The sequence below is a fragment of the Protomyctophum parallelum genome (genome assembly GCF_964188405.1).
Source record: "Protomyctophum parallelum genome assembly, chromosome: 13".
Classification (NCBI taxonomy): domain Eukaryota; kingdom Metazoa; phylum Chordata; class Actinopteri; order Myctophiformes; family Myctophidae; genus Protomyctophum; species Protomyctophum parallelum.
This window is the reverse complement of record NC_139708.1, coordinates 38,725,612-38,739,145: the sequence shown is the minus strand read 5'-3', so window position 1 is coordinate 38,739,145 and position 13,534 is coordinate 38,725,612. Positions and strand designations below refer to the sequence as shown.

Here is a 13,534-nt window from a genome sequence, read left to right as displayed (position 1 = left end):
ATAGACCCCCAGGTGTTTAGTATGGAGTTAACATTACTCTAATAGACCCCCAGGTGTTTAGTATGGAGTTAACATTACTCTAATAGACCCCCAGGTGTTTAGTATGGAGTTAACATTACTCTAATAGACCCCCAGGTGTTTAGTATGGAGTTAACATTACTCTAATAGACCCCCAGGTGTTTAGTATGGAGTTAACATCACTCTAATAGACCCCCAGGTGTTTAGTATGGAGTTAACATCACTCTAATAGACCCCCAGGTGTTTAGTATGGAGTTAACATCACTCTAATAGACCCCCAGGTGTTTAGTATGGAGTTAACATTACTCTAATAGACCCCCAGGTGTTTAGTATGGAGTTAACATCACTCTAATAGACCCCCAGGTGTTTAGTATGGAGTTAACATCACTCTAATAGACCCCCAGGTGTTTAGTATGGAGTTAACATCACTCTAATAGACCCCCAGGTGTTTAGTATGGAGTTAACATTACTCTAATAGACCCCCAGGTGTTTAGTATGGAGTTAACATTACTCTAATAGACCCCCAGGTGTTTAGTATGGAGTTAACATTACTCTAATAGACCCCCAGGTGTTTAGTATGGAGTTAACATTACTCTAATAGACCCCCAGGTGTTTAGTATGGAGTTAACATTACTCTAATAGACCCCCAGGTGTTTAGTATGGAGTTAACATCACTCTAATAGACCCCCAGGTGTTTAGTATGGAGTTAACATCACTCTAATAGACCCCCAGGTGTTTAGTATGGAGTTAACATCACTCTAATAGACCCCCAGGTGTTTAGTATGGAGTTAACATTACTCTAATAGACCCCCAGGTGTTTAGTATGGAGTTAACATTACTCTAATAGACCCCCAGGTGTTTAGTATGGAGTTAACATCACTCTAATAGACCCCCAGGTGTTTAGTATGGAGTTAACATCACTCTAATAGACCCCCATGTGTTTAGTATGGAGTTAACATCACTCTAATAGACCCCCAGGTGTTTAGTATGGAGTTAACATCACTCTAATAGACCCCCAGGTGTTCTGTATGGAGTTAACATTACTCTAATAGACCCCCAGGTGTTTGGTATGGAGTTAACATTACTCTAACAGACCCCCAGTGTTTAGTATGGAGTTAAGATCACTCTAATAGACCCCCAGGTGTTTATTATGGAGTTAACATTACTCTAATAGACCCCCAGGTGTTCTGTATGGAGTTAACATTACTCTAATAGACCCCCAGGTGTTTAGTATGGAGTTAACATTACTCTAACAGACCCCCAGTGTTTAGTATGGAGTTAACATCACTCTAATAGACCCCCAGGTGTTTATTATGGAGTTAACATCACTCTAATAGACCCCCAGGTGTTTAGTATGGAGTTAACATCACTCTAATAGACCCCCAGGTGTTCTGTATGGAGTTAACATCACTCTAATAGACCCCCAGGTGTTCTGTATGGAGTTAACATCACTCTAATAGACCCCCAGGTGTTTAGTATGGAGTTAACATCACTCTAATAGACCCCCAGGTGTTTAGTATGGAGTTAACATTACTCTAATAGACCCCCAGGTGTTTAGTATGGAGTTAACATTACTCTAATAGACCCCCAGGTGTTTAGTATGGAGTTAACATTACTCTAATAGACCCCCAGGTGTTTAGTATGGAGTTAACATCACTCTAATAGACCCCCAGGTGTTTAGTATGGAGTTAACATCACTCTAATAGACCCCCAGGTGTTCTGTATGGAGTTAACATTACTCTAATAGACCCCCAGGTGTTTGGTATGGAGTTAACATTACTCTAATAGACCCCCAGGTGTTTAGTATGGAGTTAACATCACTCTAATAGACCCCCAGGTGTTTAGTATGGAGTTAACATTACTCTAATAGACCCCCAGGTGTTTAGTATGGAGTTAACATTACTCTAATAGACCCCCAGGTGTTTAGTATGGAGTTAACATTACTCTAATAGACCCCCAGGTGTTTAGTATGGAGTTAACATTACTCTAATAGACCCCCAGGTGTTTAGTATGGAGTTAACATCACTCTAATAGACCCCCAGGTGTTCTGTATGGAGTTAACATTACTCTAACAGACCCCCAGGTGTTTAGTATGGAGTTAACATTACTCTAACAGACCCCCAGTGTTTAGTATGGAGTTAACATTACTCTAATAGACCCCCAGGTGTTTAGTATGGAGTTAACATCACTCTAATAGACCCCCAGGTGTTCTGTATGGAGTTAACATCACTCTAATAGACCCCCAGGTGTTTAGTATGGCGTTAACATCACTCTAATAGACCCCCAGGTGTTTAGTATGGAGTTAACATCACTCTAATAGACCCCCAGGTGTTTAGTAGACATGTATTAAAAAATACCTAAGTCACAGATTATTTTCTTGAAAATGGCCTAAGTCACTTTTTTTGTTATGGAATGACTCTCATGTTTATCTTTTTGTAAAAAACATTTTGTTAACCCCTCAGGAAGCCATTGTAAAAATCTGCATTAAAAACTCTTACATACTTGCGAGAAAATGTGTTTTTTCTTATTATCCGAAAATCATAAAAAATGACTTAGGCATTTATCCTATGAGGCTAACGATTTATAAAACAAGATGTGGGTGTAACATTAGTGAAATGCCCCTTTAACAAAACGTAAACACGGTTCTATGAATTCTGTATGACCGATAGAGGTATATGCCAAGCTAAACGCACTGCCTCTAGTGGTCAGGAGGAAGGCTTATAGGTAACAGAAGCATGAAAATAACTTTTAAACATTTGCAGTACCAATGTATAAACATAAGTTAGTATACATTGCAGTTTTCTTTTCTTCCAGCTGGGTGAGAATTCCGACTATGACAAACTGAACGACATGGTGAAATATCTGGATTTGGAGCTGCACTTTGGGACACAGAAAAATGCCGGTGAGTAGATGTGGATGTTCACATTTCCATATGAACGTACAGAGTCTGAACAACTCACAATCGCTTAATCACCCCCCCCTACTTTTTTTTGTTTCTGTAATGCATGCATATCTTCTGTGGAGTACATCGAATGCTTTGATCAGCCGCTGTCAAAACTAGGCCGATTGAAATCCTGAACGCATGTCCCTCGGGTTATCAAACTCGTGGTACCCGTTCAGGGTCAGCGTCATTATCCCGACGGCACATTATACTAATCCCGTCGCTAACCTCAACTGCACGCAAAGCGCGTGGGTGGCTGTGGCTCAGAAGGTAGAGCAGGTCGTCCAATGATCCCTGGGTCGGCGGTTAAAATCCCGGCTCCTCCTGTCCACATGTCGAAGTGTCCTTGGGCAAGACACTGAACCCTAAATTGCCGCCAATGAGTCGGTCAGTGTGAGCTCGCCACCATTGGTGTGTGTGTGAATGTGAGAAGTGAGGACGCTGGCGTCGACTGTTTGCCGCTTCACCTCCCATTGTATGAATGAATGAACCATTGTAAAGCGTTTTGAGCACTTGGAAATGCGCTATAAAAATGCAATTAATTATCATTAAAGCCACGTTGTCGGACTAATGTGCCGTCGGAATTAGGAGCGGATCCCGTATGAGAGTACCCATTGTTCCCGTTGTCAGAATACTAGTGAAGTTAGCTCGTGTGATATTGTGCCCCCTTTGTTTCTTCGCTCTCCTCTTCCTCCGTGGCGTCAGCGCTGCAGCACGAGTCCTCACTCTCACTTCCACAGGAGCTTGACGTCTCATCTTCAGAGTCGGAGGATACTTGGGCCCCATGGAAGATGTAGCGATTTGGTGCCTGGAACAGGTACTGACATGTCTCAAGTCGTGTGCTTATTGGAATTCTGCTGGTTTGATCGACCCGGCATCGTCTGCCAACCTCGAGGTTGGATTTTCGTTCTTTTATGACCTCTGCAACTTCTCTTCGTTCTGAAGACGCAGTTCTCTCTTTGATAGGGTGCAGAGAATTTGGAGACAGCTGTGGGGGTGGTACATCATCAGTCTTTGTGACATTGTGACCTTCTGTCTCATCTGATGGCTTGACTGAGCCTGTATTACATGGACTATTCTCCTCCTGCACGTGTTTGCTGGAACGCTGCTCTGTGGGAGCTGGTAATCGTTGTTTTCTTTCTGTTACGTCATTGAGACTTAAGGCATTGTAGCACAGCTGCTCAAATTCCCCAGCCAGTCTGTGACAAAGCTCTTTAACGATGACGTCACAGTCCCCTAGTAGCTCCACGTCAAAGTTGAGGTGAGGTAGCTGTTCTCTATTTATCAGTATCTGAGGCACATCGTGAGGAATGAACTCTGGGATGAGAGCAACCGGTTGGACTGTAAGCGATGAGCCGATTACTATTAAAAGGTCCACCTCATCCTTATCCTGCTCCATGGCTCTGTGGAACATTTCTGGAAGATCCTCTCCGAAAAAGACAATGTCAGGCTTCATGATTGCCAAGGGGGTATCTGGGGGACATTGCGGACAGCGGGGAACGACCTGGTTAAAGATGTCTTCCCTTATAGCCTCACAATCCACTTTGTGTTTGCAGATGAGACATCCTGCAGTCGCAAATGACCCGTGACACTGGATGATCCTCTGAACACCAGCCACCTGTTCTAAAGTATCAATGTTCTGCGTGTAGTTGCGTAAAAGCTTCCGCTGCTTATCCAGCATAGATATGAACGTGTGACAGGGTGATGGCCGGAACTGCCCCGGGTAAATCTCCTTTGCAAATTTGAAGAAGGGTCTCGGGTTTCTTCTGAAGAACTCGACATCAAACATTGCATGTGGGTCTGGAAGATCCGGGAAGTCTACAGCGAGCCTTGCATAAATACCATCCCTGGAACGAAAGTCGGGTATTCCACATGAAACAGACACCCCTGCACCGGTCAGAACAAGGATCTTTTTGCTTTGGCGGAGCAGTCTGACCACATCCTCCAGGGTGTTAATGTCCTCGCGCTTCTTTCTTCTCGGAGGTTCTGACATACGAATGATGATCTGCCACAACGTCACGTCATCTAGATCCGGTGGGAATGCGGTGTCCGGAAGCAAGTCTTTCAGGATGGTCCTCGGGTCGGTCTCTCTCGCGGTGTGCCGTTGGATGAAATTGTAGAAAGTCCTCCTCGTTGGTGTTTTCCTCACCGTGCCCGAGAACGTCTGGAGCCCATCCCTTTGTTCCATGAAGAGCGCTGTTCCCATGCGTTTCCACAGCTCTGCTGTGAGGCTGTGGAGTCTGTTCGACTACCACCGCCAACGCCGGATCAACCTCCTCCTTCTCCGCCACCTCTTGCTGCCCGTAATTAAGCAAAGACCCCTGGCGGCCCGGGGTGGCTTCTGGTTTGTTTGAGACCTGTCCCTTCTCTGTGCTTTTCAGTCCAAAATCTACCACTACGACGGTCGAGGACCTTTTCAGCGCGGGTTCATCCTTATTCGAGACGCTTGAGCAGGCCCTGCCTGGTGTAGTGCTCTTCAAATCCGCCATCTATCTAGTGTACTTCCAGTGCAGCATTCATTATCATAGTACCTGGAGGTACTATGGTAATATGACATCATACTGGTGACATCAGGGATCTTCCACGTAGTAACTGTATGGGGATATATGGATTTATATGGATCTATCAATACACTCCCCGAAATGAATATCTTGACTTCTTGGGACAAATGTGACCAAACATTAAACATTTGACTGGAAGGGGTGGAAGGGACAGAATCATAACTCATATCCTCCTAGTCAACATGTGACTAATAGAGAGAGAATCACAACTCATATCCGCCTAGTCTTTTGAGCCTCAAATCTGAGGCCCCGAAAAATGCTCATGTATGGCGAAGTGTCGAGTGCCGAAATTGTAGAAAGTCCTCCTCGTTGGTGTTTTCCTCACCGTGCCCGAGAACGTCTGGAGCCCATCCCTTTGTTCCATGAAGAGCGCTGTTCCCATGCGTTTCCACAGCTGTGCTGTGAGGCTGTGGAGTCTGTTCGACTACCACCGCCAACGCCGGATCAACCTCCTCCTTCTCCGCCACCTCTTGCTGCCCGTAATTAAGCAAAGACCCCTGGCGGCCCGGGGTGGCTTCTGGTTTGTTTGAGACCTGTCCCTTCTCTGTGCTTTTCAGTCCAAAATCTACCACTACGACGGTCGAGGACCTTTTCAGCGCGGGTTCATCCTTATTCGAGACGCTTGAGCAGGCCCTGCCTGGTGTAGTGCTCTTCAAATCCGCCATCTATCTAGTGTACTTCCAGTGCAGCATTCATTATCATAGTACCTGGAGGTACTATGGTAATATGACATCATACTGGTGACATCAGGGATCTTCCACGTAGTAACTGTATGGGGATATATGGATTTATATGGATCTATCAATACACTCCCCGAAATGAATATCTTGACTTCTTGGGACAAATGTGACCAAACATTAAACATTTGACTGGAAGGGGTGGAAGGGACAGAATCATAACTCATATCCTCCTAGTCAACATGTGACTAATAGAGAGAGAATCACAACTCATATCCGCCTAGTCTTTTGAGCCTCAAATCTGAGGCCCCGAAAAATGCTCATGTATGGCGAAGTGTCGAGTGCCGAAAATGGCGCTGTGATTAGACAGGAAATTGGCTGGACTAATCACAACTCATAAGTAGGCCTAGGCAAGGAAGCAACCAAGGTGCTCAGGTATAAAACAATTAAAAATAGTAAAAAGGTGCTCCTGAGATCAATTGGGATAACACATCGATATAGAACAAAGCGAACACATCGATATAGAACAAAGCGGAGATCCGGGCACACTTATGTTAAAAGGAGGAAAACATTATTGAACCGACATGTTTCGACCTATACGGTCTGATGGAGCCCTGATGAAGACCGTATAGGTCGAAACATGTCGGTTCAATAAAGTTTTCCTCCTTTTAACATTAAGTGGGCCCGGATCTCCGCTTTGTTCTATATCATAAGTAGGCCTAACTACAAATATCAGAAGTAGGTGGTGGTGGCCGGAAGGGAGAAGCGGATGACAGGTCTTTCTCCCTCCGTGTCGCACTGTGTTCTCTTCTGTTCCGTATGTAAAAGCTCGGTCCTCGTTAGCCACTCGGAATGCAGCGGCACTCCTGTATGCTCCCCACCAATCACTGGCCGTCTGGAAGTGTCCCCTCCAATCGCCTGCCTGGTTGGTCACACCTGTTTTGCATTCATTCAGGACCACAGTCGCAGCTTTACCTGGCACACGACTGGGAGAGTCGAGAGGGCTACCTGTCCCTTCACGTAGTCTCGGCAGGGACAGGCCCGCTTCAGTGAAGCGTGTGCCCCGGCACAGCTGAACAGGAGTTGGTCCGACTGAAAGACGCAGTGGCGGAGCGTCTCGCTGTAAGCTGGAACCACCGTGTCGGCACTGGACTGCGTCGTCTGACAGCGTATGCCGAACCTGGCCAGGTCCTCGACATTGTTGAGGTGCCGAAAGAAGGAGGGCTCACAGATGAGCCGGGCCTCCTGGCACGCCTGCGTGCAGGACCTGCCTGAGTCCGCCATCTTCACCCGCAGAGCGCTGAGAGGAGGCCAAGTCGGCGCACCGCGACAGAAGTCCTGGTTCTCGATGAAGGCGTTCACTCTCTGCAGCATCCCCTCCGGGGTGAACTCGTAGGGCATATAGGGCTCAATCTTCTGGTTCAGGATGGAGCGGAGGGCTCTCTCCACCTCGGCCGAGTTCTCCATGTCGACCGTCCACACGTGAGGCTTGCCGATGTACACCTCTGCGTAGGGATTCTGGGATGTGACCTCTCTCAGGGTGGGCTTGTCCCTGAAGTAGTCAGAGTTCTTGCTGCTCTTGGGCGGCTTGAACTTGGGATTGAGGAAGGCGCAGCCATTGGCTATGGCCTCCAGAGGAGCTGGACCCTCGTAGGGAAATGAGAGGCCCACGAACAACTTGCTCTCTCGCAGGAGGATCTGTAGGTCTCGGCCGCTCAGAAGCCCATGGTTCTTCACGTAGTCGGGCACGTGGGCGGGGCTTGTGCCGTACACGGTGCCGTGCACCTCCATGTATCTGTTGACGATGTCCAGGTATTTCTTCTTGTCCCTCCAGAAGTCGTCTACTTTTCCGTACACCACGGCCTGGTGCCGCTTCTTGGGAAGCTGCTGCTGCTGCTGCTGCTCCACCACGAAGCCCAGGAAACTGTTGTCGGGAGTGTGTGGGAACATGGTGTAAAACTGCTGAGGGTTGAGGTCCCACATTCCCCACGGCGTCTGGAGGCCGTTGGACCGCGCGTGGTCGGCGTGGTTGAACGCCGGCTCCGTCCCAAAGCTGTCCAGAACCCGCGTCACGCATCGGTACCGAGCCCAGGAGGCTCCGAGGACATCCCTGAACTCTTTGAGTCCCACGATGTCGATGTAGATCAGATCAGTCGGTGGATCGGCAGCCGCCCGGGCGGGGCAGCTGGACTTCCCCGCCCCGCCGCCCAGCATCGCCTCTCTGAGCTCGGCCCGGGAGGCGGAGATGGTGATGTCGTGCCCCAGCAGGTGCAGCGTGGCGATGAGGTCACTCCACTGCACGAGTTCTCCCAGCGGACCGCCGCTGAACGCCTGGCTGGCCATGCGTAAGCTGGACTGCAGGCCCAGGTGCAACAGGACCTTCTTCCTCTGGCACCCGGCCAGGTTCTGTTTGTCGGCCAGCGAGCGGACGGCGCTGACCCACAGCTCTTCCATGCGCTCGATTCTCAGCATCATCCAGCGAAGCTCCTCCCTGCCTGACATCATCCCGTACAACTCCCGAAGAGTGGTCCTGATCTCCGCCTGTCCGCCTCGCCTGTCCCGGGCCTCGCCGGCGAGGGGGGTCTTTGTCCTCCCGGGTAAACGAGGACACCAGTTCTCCACCTCGCTGAGGTAGATGACGAAGGAGCAGGTCGATCCGTCCACGCCGTGGTCTCTGTAGAAGGAGTCCGACCGCCACATGTCTTTCATCCATTCGAGCTTGGCCTCGCAGTGAGGGAAGCCGTCCAGAGGCGGAAGCTCACACTTGTCCCGGGCGGGGAGAAGTGTGCCCGGGACCCCACCAGGTGACCGGAAGGGTACCCCCTCCTCCTTCTGCCCCGGGACCCCACCAGGTGACTGGAAGGGTACCCCCTCCTCCTTCTGCCCCGGGACCCCACCAGGTGACTGGAAGGGTACCCCCTCCTCCTTCTGCCCCGGGACCCCACCAGACGACTGGAAGGGTACCCCCTCCTCCTTCTGCCCCGGGACCCCACCAGACGACTGGAAGGGTACCCCCTCCTCCTTCTGCCCCGGGACCCCACCAGGTGACTGGAAGGGTACCCCCTCCTCCTTCTGCCCCGGGACCCCACCAGACGACTGGAAGGGTACCCCCTCCTCCTTCTGCCCCGGGACCCCACCAGGTGACTGGAAGGGTACCCCCTCCTCCTTCTGCCCCGGGACCCCACCAGACGACTGGAAGGGTACCCCCTCCTCCTTCTGCCCCGGGACCCCACCAGGTGACTGGAAGGGTACCCCCTCCTCCTTCTGCCCCGGGACCCCACCAGGTGACCGGAAGGGTACCCCCTCCTCCTTCTGCCCCGGGACCCCACCAGACGACTGGAAGGGTACCCCCTCCTCCTTCTGCCCCGGGACCCCACCAGGTGACTGGAAGGGTACCCCCTCCTCCTTCTGCCCTGGGACCCCACCAGACGACTGGAAGGGTACCCCCTCCTCCCTGTGCCGGGCGGTGAGGTGTGGCAGCCTCATCACGGCCCAGATGAAGCCAAAGCTCAGCAGGATGAAGGTCAGCTTCTGGGTCGACGGCTTCCATGGCCGGCGGCGGGCTGCCATGGCTGTACGTCGACCGGGAAGGAGCGGAAAGGGGGAGGGCGCCATTGGTGACCCGTTGGGAGTTTAGCCTCTATTGGATTCTCTCTCTCTCTCTCTCTCTCTCTCTCTCTCTCTCTCTCTCTCTCTCTCTCTCTCTCTCTCTCTCTCTCTCTCTCTCTCTCTCTCTCTCTCTCTCTCTCTCTCTCTCTCTCTCTCTCTCTCTCTCTCTCTCTCTCTCTCTGTGGGTAGTCTTGCTAAAATGAGTCCCCGAAAACAAACGGAACACTACTGCTTGGTTCACACGTAATCACTCTGTAAATCATATACCGCAAGTTTCTGCCTCTAGGACTTGTGACATGTTCCCCCGGGCGATGGGATTATAACAGAACGGTTACGTAGCTTACTACACGGTCACCTTGGATACCATGTAGTAGGGTGAAGTCTAGCCTGAGCTAACGTGTTAGGTTTCTGGTCTAGAGGGGCGGGTCGCGGCTCAGATTTGCGCACGCCCTGATTGGATCTCATCGATCTGTCCGTCACCCCCGGCCCCTCCTCTCCCCCCTAGTGCAGCGCTACGTCACATCATTTGGAGCGACGCCCACCCGGAAGGGTTGACTCCCACTTTTAGACCAGAGCGGCCAATGCGTTCCTCCAGGCTTTACATTTTTGCACCAACAAAAATGAAAGCCTGGTATCGAGGCTAGGTGAAGTCCTATCCACGGTGTCTGACGTCACATTGACCCCTTTTCCACCGCTTGGTTCCCAATGGGAACCGGTTCAGTTCTTTTTGTTTTTTAGTCCATGAGCCAGAGCTCCAAAATTGGTGGGAAAACTATACCCTATATTAAATTGTTTATAGGATCAATACAAGTAAATTAATACATGATAACCCTTGCACAGTAGTAGCTTTTTCATATTTTGGATTATTTTTCATATTTTCCTACATAATGCCTCATTTGCATATTAAAAAAATAAAATTTGTAATACAATAAATCATTGTCTTCGTGTAAGTACTCAATTGGGGAAGTTTCATGGTGATAATAATCTAATATAGGTATGGTTTTGCACACTCAATTCATAATTAACGTTTCAATTTTGGAGCTCTGGCTCATGGACTAAAAACCAAAAAGAACTGAACCGGTTCCCATTGGGAACCAACCGGTGGAAAAGGGGCCAGAGTGGCCAGGTGAAGTCTTATCCAAGGTGTCCGGTTATAACTTAAACCAGGATGCTTCGACTTCTGCCTTCTCCCTGAAGCCAACCCTTGTTATATATTCTCCGACTATGCTTGTCACGATGACTAAACCAGTTAGATCTATCCATATATGGTTCTACCACATCTATCTGATATCAGCACTAGGTCGGCTCGGGCCAAATATAGGGATATCCGACTAGGACGTTGGGATATATGACATATGACATGTCTAGTATGACATTCCCTATATTTGGCCCGACCCGACCTAGTGCTCATATCAAATAGATGTGGTAGAACCATATATGGATAGATCTAACTGGCTTAGTCATCGTGACAAGCATAGTCGGAGAATATATAACAAGGGTCGGCTTCAGGGAGAAGGCAGAAGTCGAAGCATCCTGGTTTACGTTCTAACCGGACACCACTGTGTTGGGTTCTATCTAACCTAAGTGAGCTAGAAGTCCTGTGTCTGACGTCACAGAGTGGCCACGTGAAGTCCTATCCAAGGTGTCTGACGTCACAGAGTGGCCACGTGACGTCCTATCCAAGTTGCTTCACAGAACACAAACGCACCACGAAGAACGCTCTAGATTGTTTTTGCTTCCGTCTGTTGTTGGCACGCAATGGATGGCCGTACGGCCACAGGTAGGGGAGGTAATCCGAAAGGAGGAGGAGGAGGAGGAGGTGGGAGTGGAAGTGGGAGTGGGGTAAAAAATGCAGGTGGAGGCCGTGCAAGCAGAGGAGCCGGAGCCCACCATTGTGGCCGCGGAAGAAGGGAGCATCACCGCGGGAGCGGGCGCCGAGGCCCGGGCGAAGGAAACGACGCCGTGCTGGAGGATGATGATGATGATGATGATGATGCTGGGACTGAGACGAAGGCGTTCTCCAGGAGGAAGCTGCAGTCCAACTGGGAGCGATACGCAGAGTGGGAGCGAGAGGAAGCGGCTGACGTCGACGGCGACGCCCCCACGCGGAGAGGAACGGACTACCATGTGCTGCTGCAGTCGGCGGGGGATTCCCTCGCCCAGTTCCGCTTCGCGGAGGAGAAGGACTGGGAAATGGACTCCTTCGCGGCGGCGGCGGGCGGTCAGACGGCGGCGGCGGCGGCAGTTGCGTGCGTGGACCTTCCGGCGCTGGCGGCGTCCCTCCAGAAGATTCCTCTCCACCAGAGACTGACCCTGGAGGCCGAGCTGGTACCGGCGTCGACACCGGTGGAGCTGCCCGCTTTGACCGCGACACCGAAACCGGACGTGGCGTTTAATAAGGCCGCCGCGTTCGCTCCGCTCGCCTCGGCTTTCGGAGGAGTCGGCGCGAGCCGGTGGGTTTCCTGGGCTACGGGCGCTGCAGCGGCGAGCCCTCGTTCCCCTCAGTGTTCTCGTAAAGCGGCCGAGGCACCCGCCGCCGTGGACGATGCGGAGCTAGACCAGCTGCTCGGTTTACAGAAGCCCTTCACGTCGGCCTCCCCGGGAGCTCGGCCCGTCGACGTCGTGCACGGAGAGACGACTCCTGCTCGGGATCGGGTCGATGCGGGAACGCCGCGTGCACTTCCGTTATCCCACAGTCGGCAACGTGCAGAGCTTGAAGAAGGGGCGGAGGAGGCACTTCCAGGGAAGATGGAGGAGTTGTCTCTAGATTCCCCCCCGGTCAAACAGGAGGTGACTGAGGAAGACCTGGAAGACTGGCTGGACAGAATGATCTCATGACCCTCAGCATCGCAGAGGAGAATAAAAACACTTGTTGTCCATCGGTGGCCCTGTATTCTCTTTGAATGACTTCTCCTCCTAGTTTCGTTAAGTGAATGAACACAGAGGTGTGACCGGAGGATTGGAACTTTCTAAAACAACTCCCTGTGTCCTATTGGGAGGAAGAAGGGGGGGGGATCATTACTTTCCTCGAGTGAAATTATTAGGCTCAACATCCATAGACAGAACACATCTCAGTTACTTTATTAATTTAATCTACCTCTCATCAGAGGAAATGCCGTTTACTACTAAAGCTACTAAAATGGCCATAACCATAAGTCTGTGTCACTGTGCAATTGATCCAAAAGAAGTGCAACAGTACATACCAAGGATATATGAGTACAGCAAATTATCCCACCTTTTTGACGTAACAAATACAAAATTAATTAAATATTAAAGGCTTAACCAAATACTAGTTGTTTTAGCTCAAACAAGACCTCAATGTTTTTGTCTGAGGGGTGCTATAGAGCACCGAAGTCTGACGTCACTTTCAGTAGAGGGCGTCAGTCCCCAGGTTCATGTATTTTTTTAGTTGCATTGAAATCGCCATATAGGAGGATTTTTAGATTGCTTCATATAAGAACTGTGTTTGAAAAATAAACATGTCATCCCGGCCACTTCACTCATATGGATATGAAGAATCAACTGACTGAGAGAAAACGCTAATGTTACTGCTACTGAATTAGTTAGATTTTCGCTATAGAAGCAGACTGTATCATAATGAGTGACTGACTGTTGCAAACGATACAGAGACACCTCCCTGACAATAACGCCGAGACAGCTTGTTTATTTTTGGACCACAACGCTTATAGTAGACGATATTAAGATCACCCCATGTTATTCTCCATAGA

The 13,534-nt window shown here is 50.0% G+C and overlaps 3 protein-coding genes across 3 annotated transcripts in view; 1 reads left to right on the top strand and 2 right to left on the bottom strand.

Annotated features, from left to right (window-relative positions):
• grid2ipa (glutamate receptor, ionotropic, delta 2 (Grid2) interacting protein, a) overlaps window positions 1-13,534 on the top strand; it is a gene marked incomplete at both ends in the record, with an annotated part of 138,565 nt that overhangs the window by 113,391 nt on the left and 11,640 nt on the right. Inside the window, 1 exon segment of the mRNA XM_083779093.1 lies at window positions 2,833-2,920. Within this exon segment, the coding sequence (XP_083635219.1) occupies window positions 2,833-2,920 (88 nt within the window).
• LOC310869568 (NAD-dependent protein deacetylase sirtuin-1-like) lies at window positions 3,603-5,165 on the bottom strand (the record flags this gene model as incomplete). The annotated part of the gene is made up of 1 exon (XM_083780380.1): window positions 3,603-5,165. The coding sequence occupies one exon, from the start codon at window positions 5,163-5,165 to the stop codon at window positions 3,603-3,605; it is 1,563 nt and encodes a 520-aa protein (XP_083636506.1).
• On the bottom strand, window positions 7,149-9,767 carry LOC310869567 (alpha-1,6-mannosylglycoprotein 6-beta-N-acetylglucosaminyltransferase A-like; the record flags this gene model as incomplete). Its single annotated transcript, XM_083780379.1, has 1 exon — window positions 7,149-9,767. The coding sequence occupies one exon, from the start codon at window positions 9,765-9,767 to the stop codon at window positions 7,149-7,151; it is 2,619 nt and encodes an 872-aa protein (XP_083636505.1).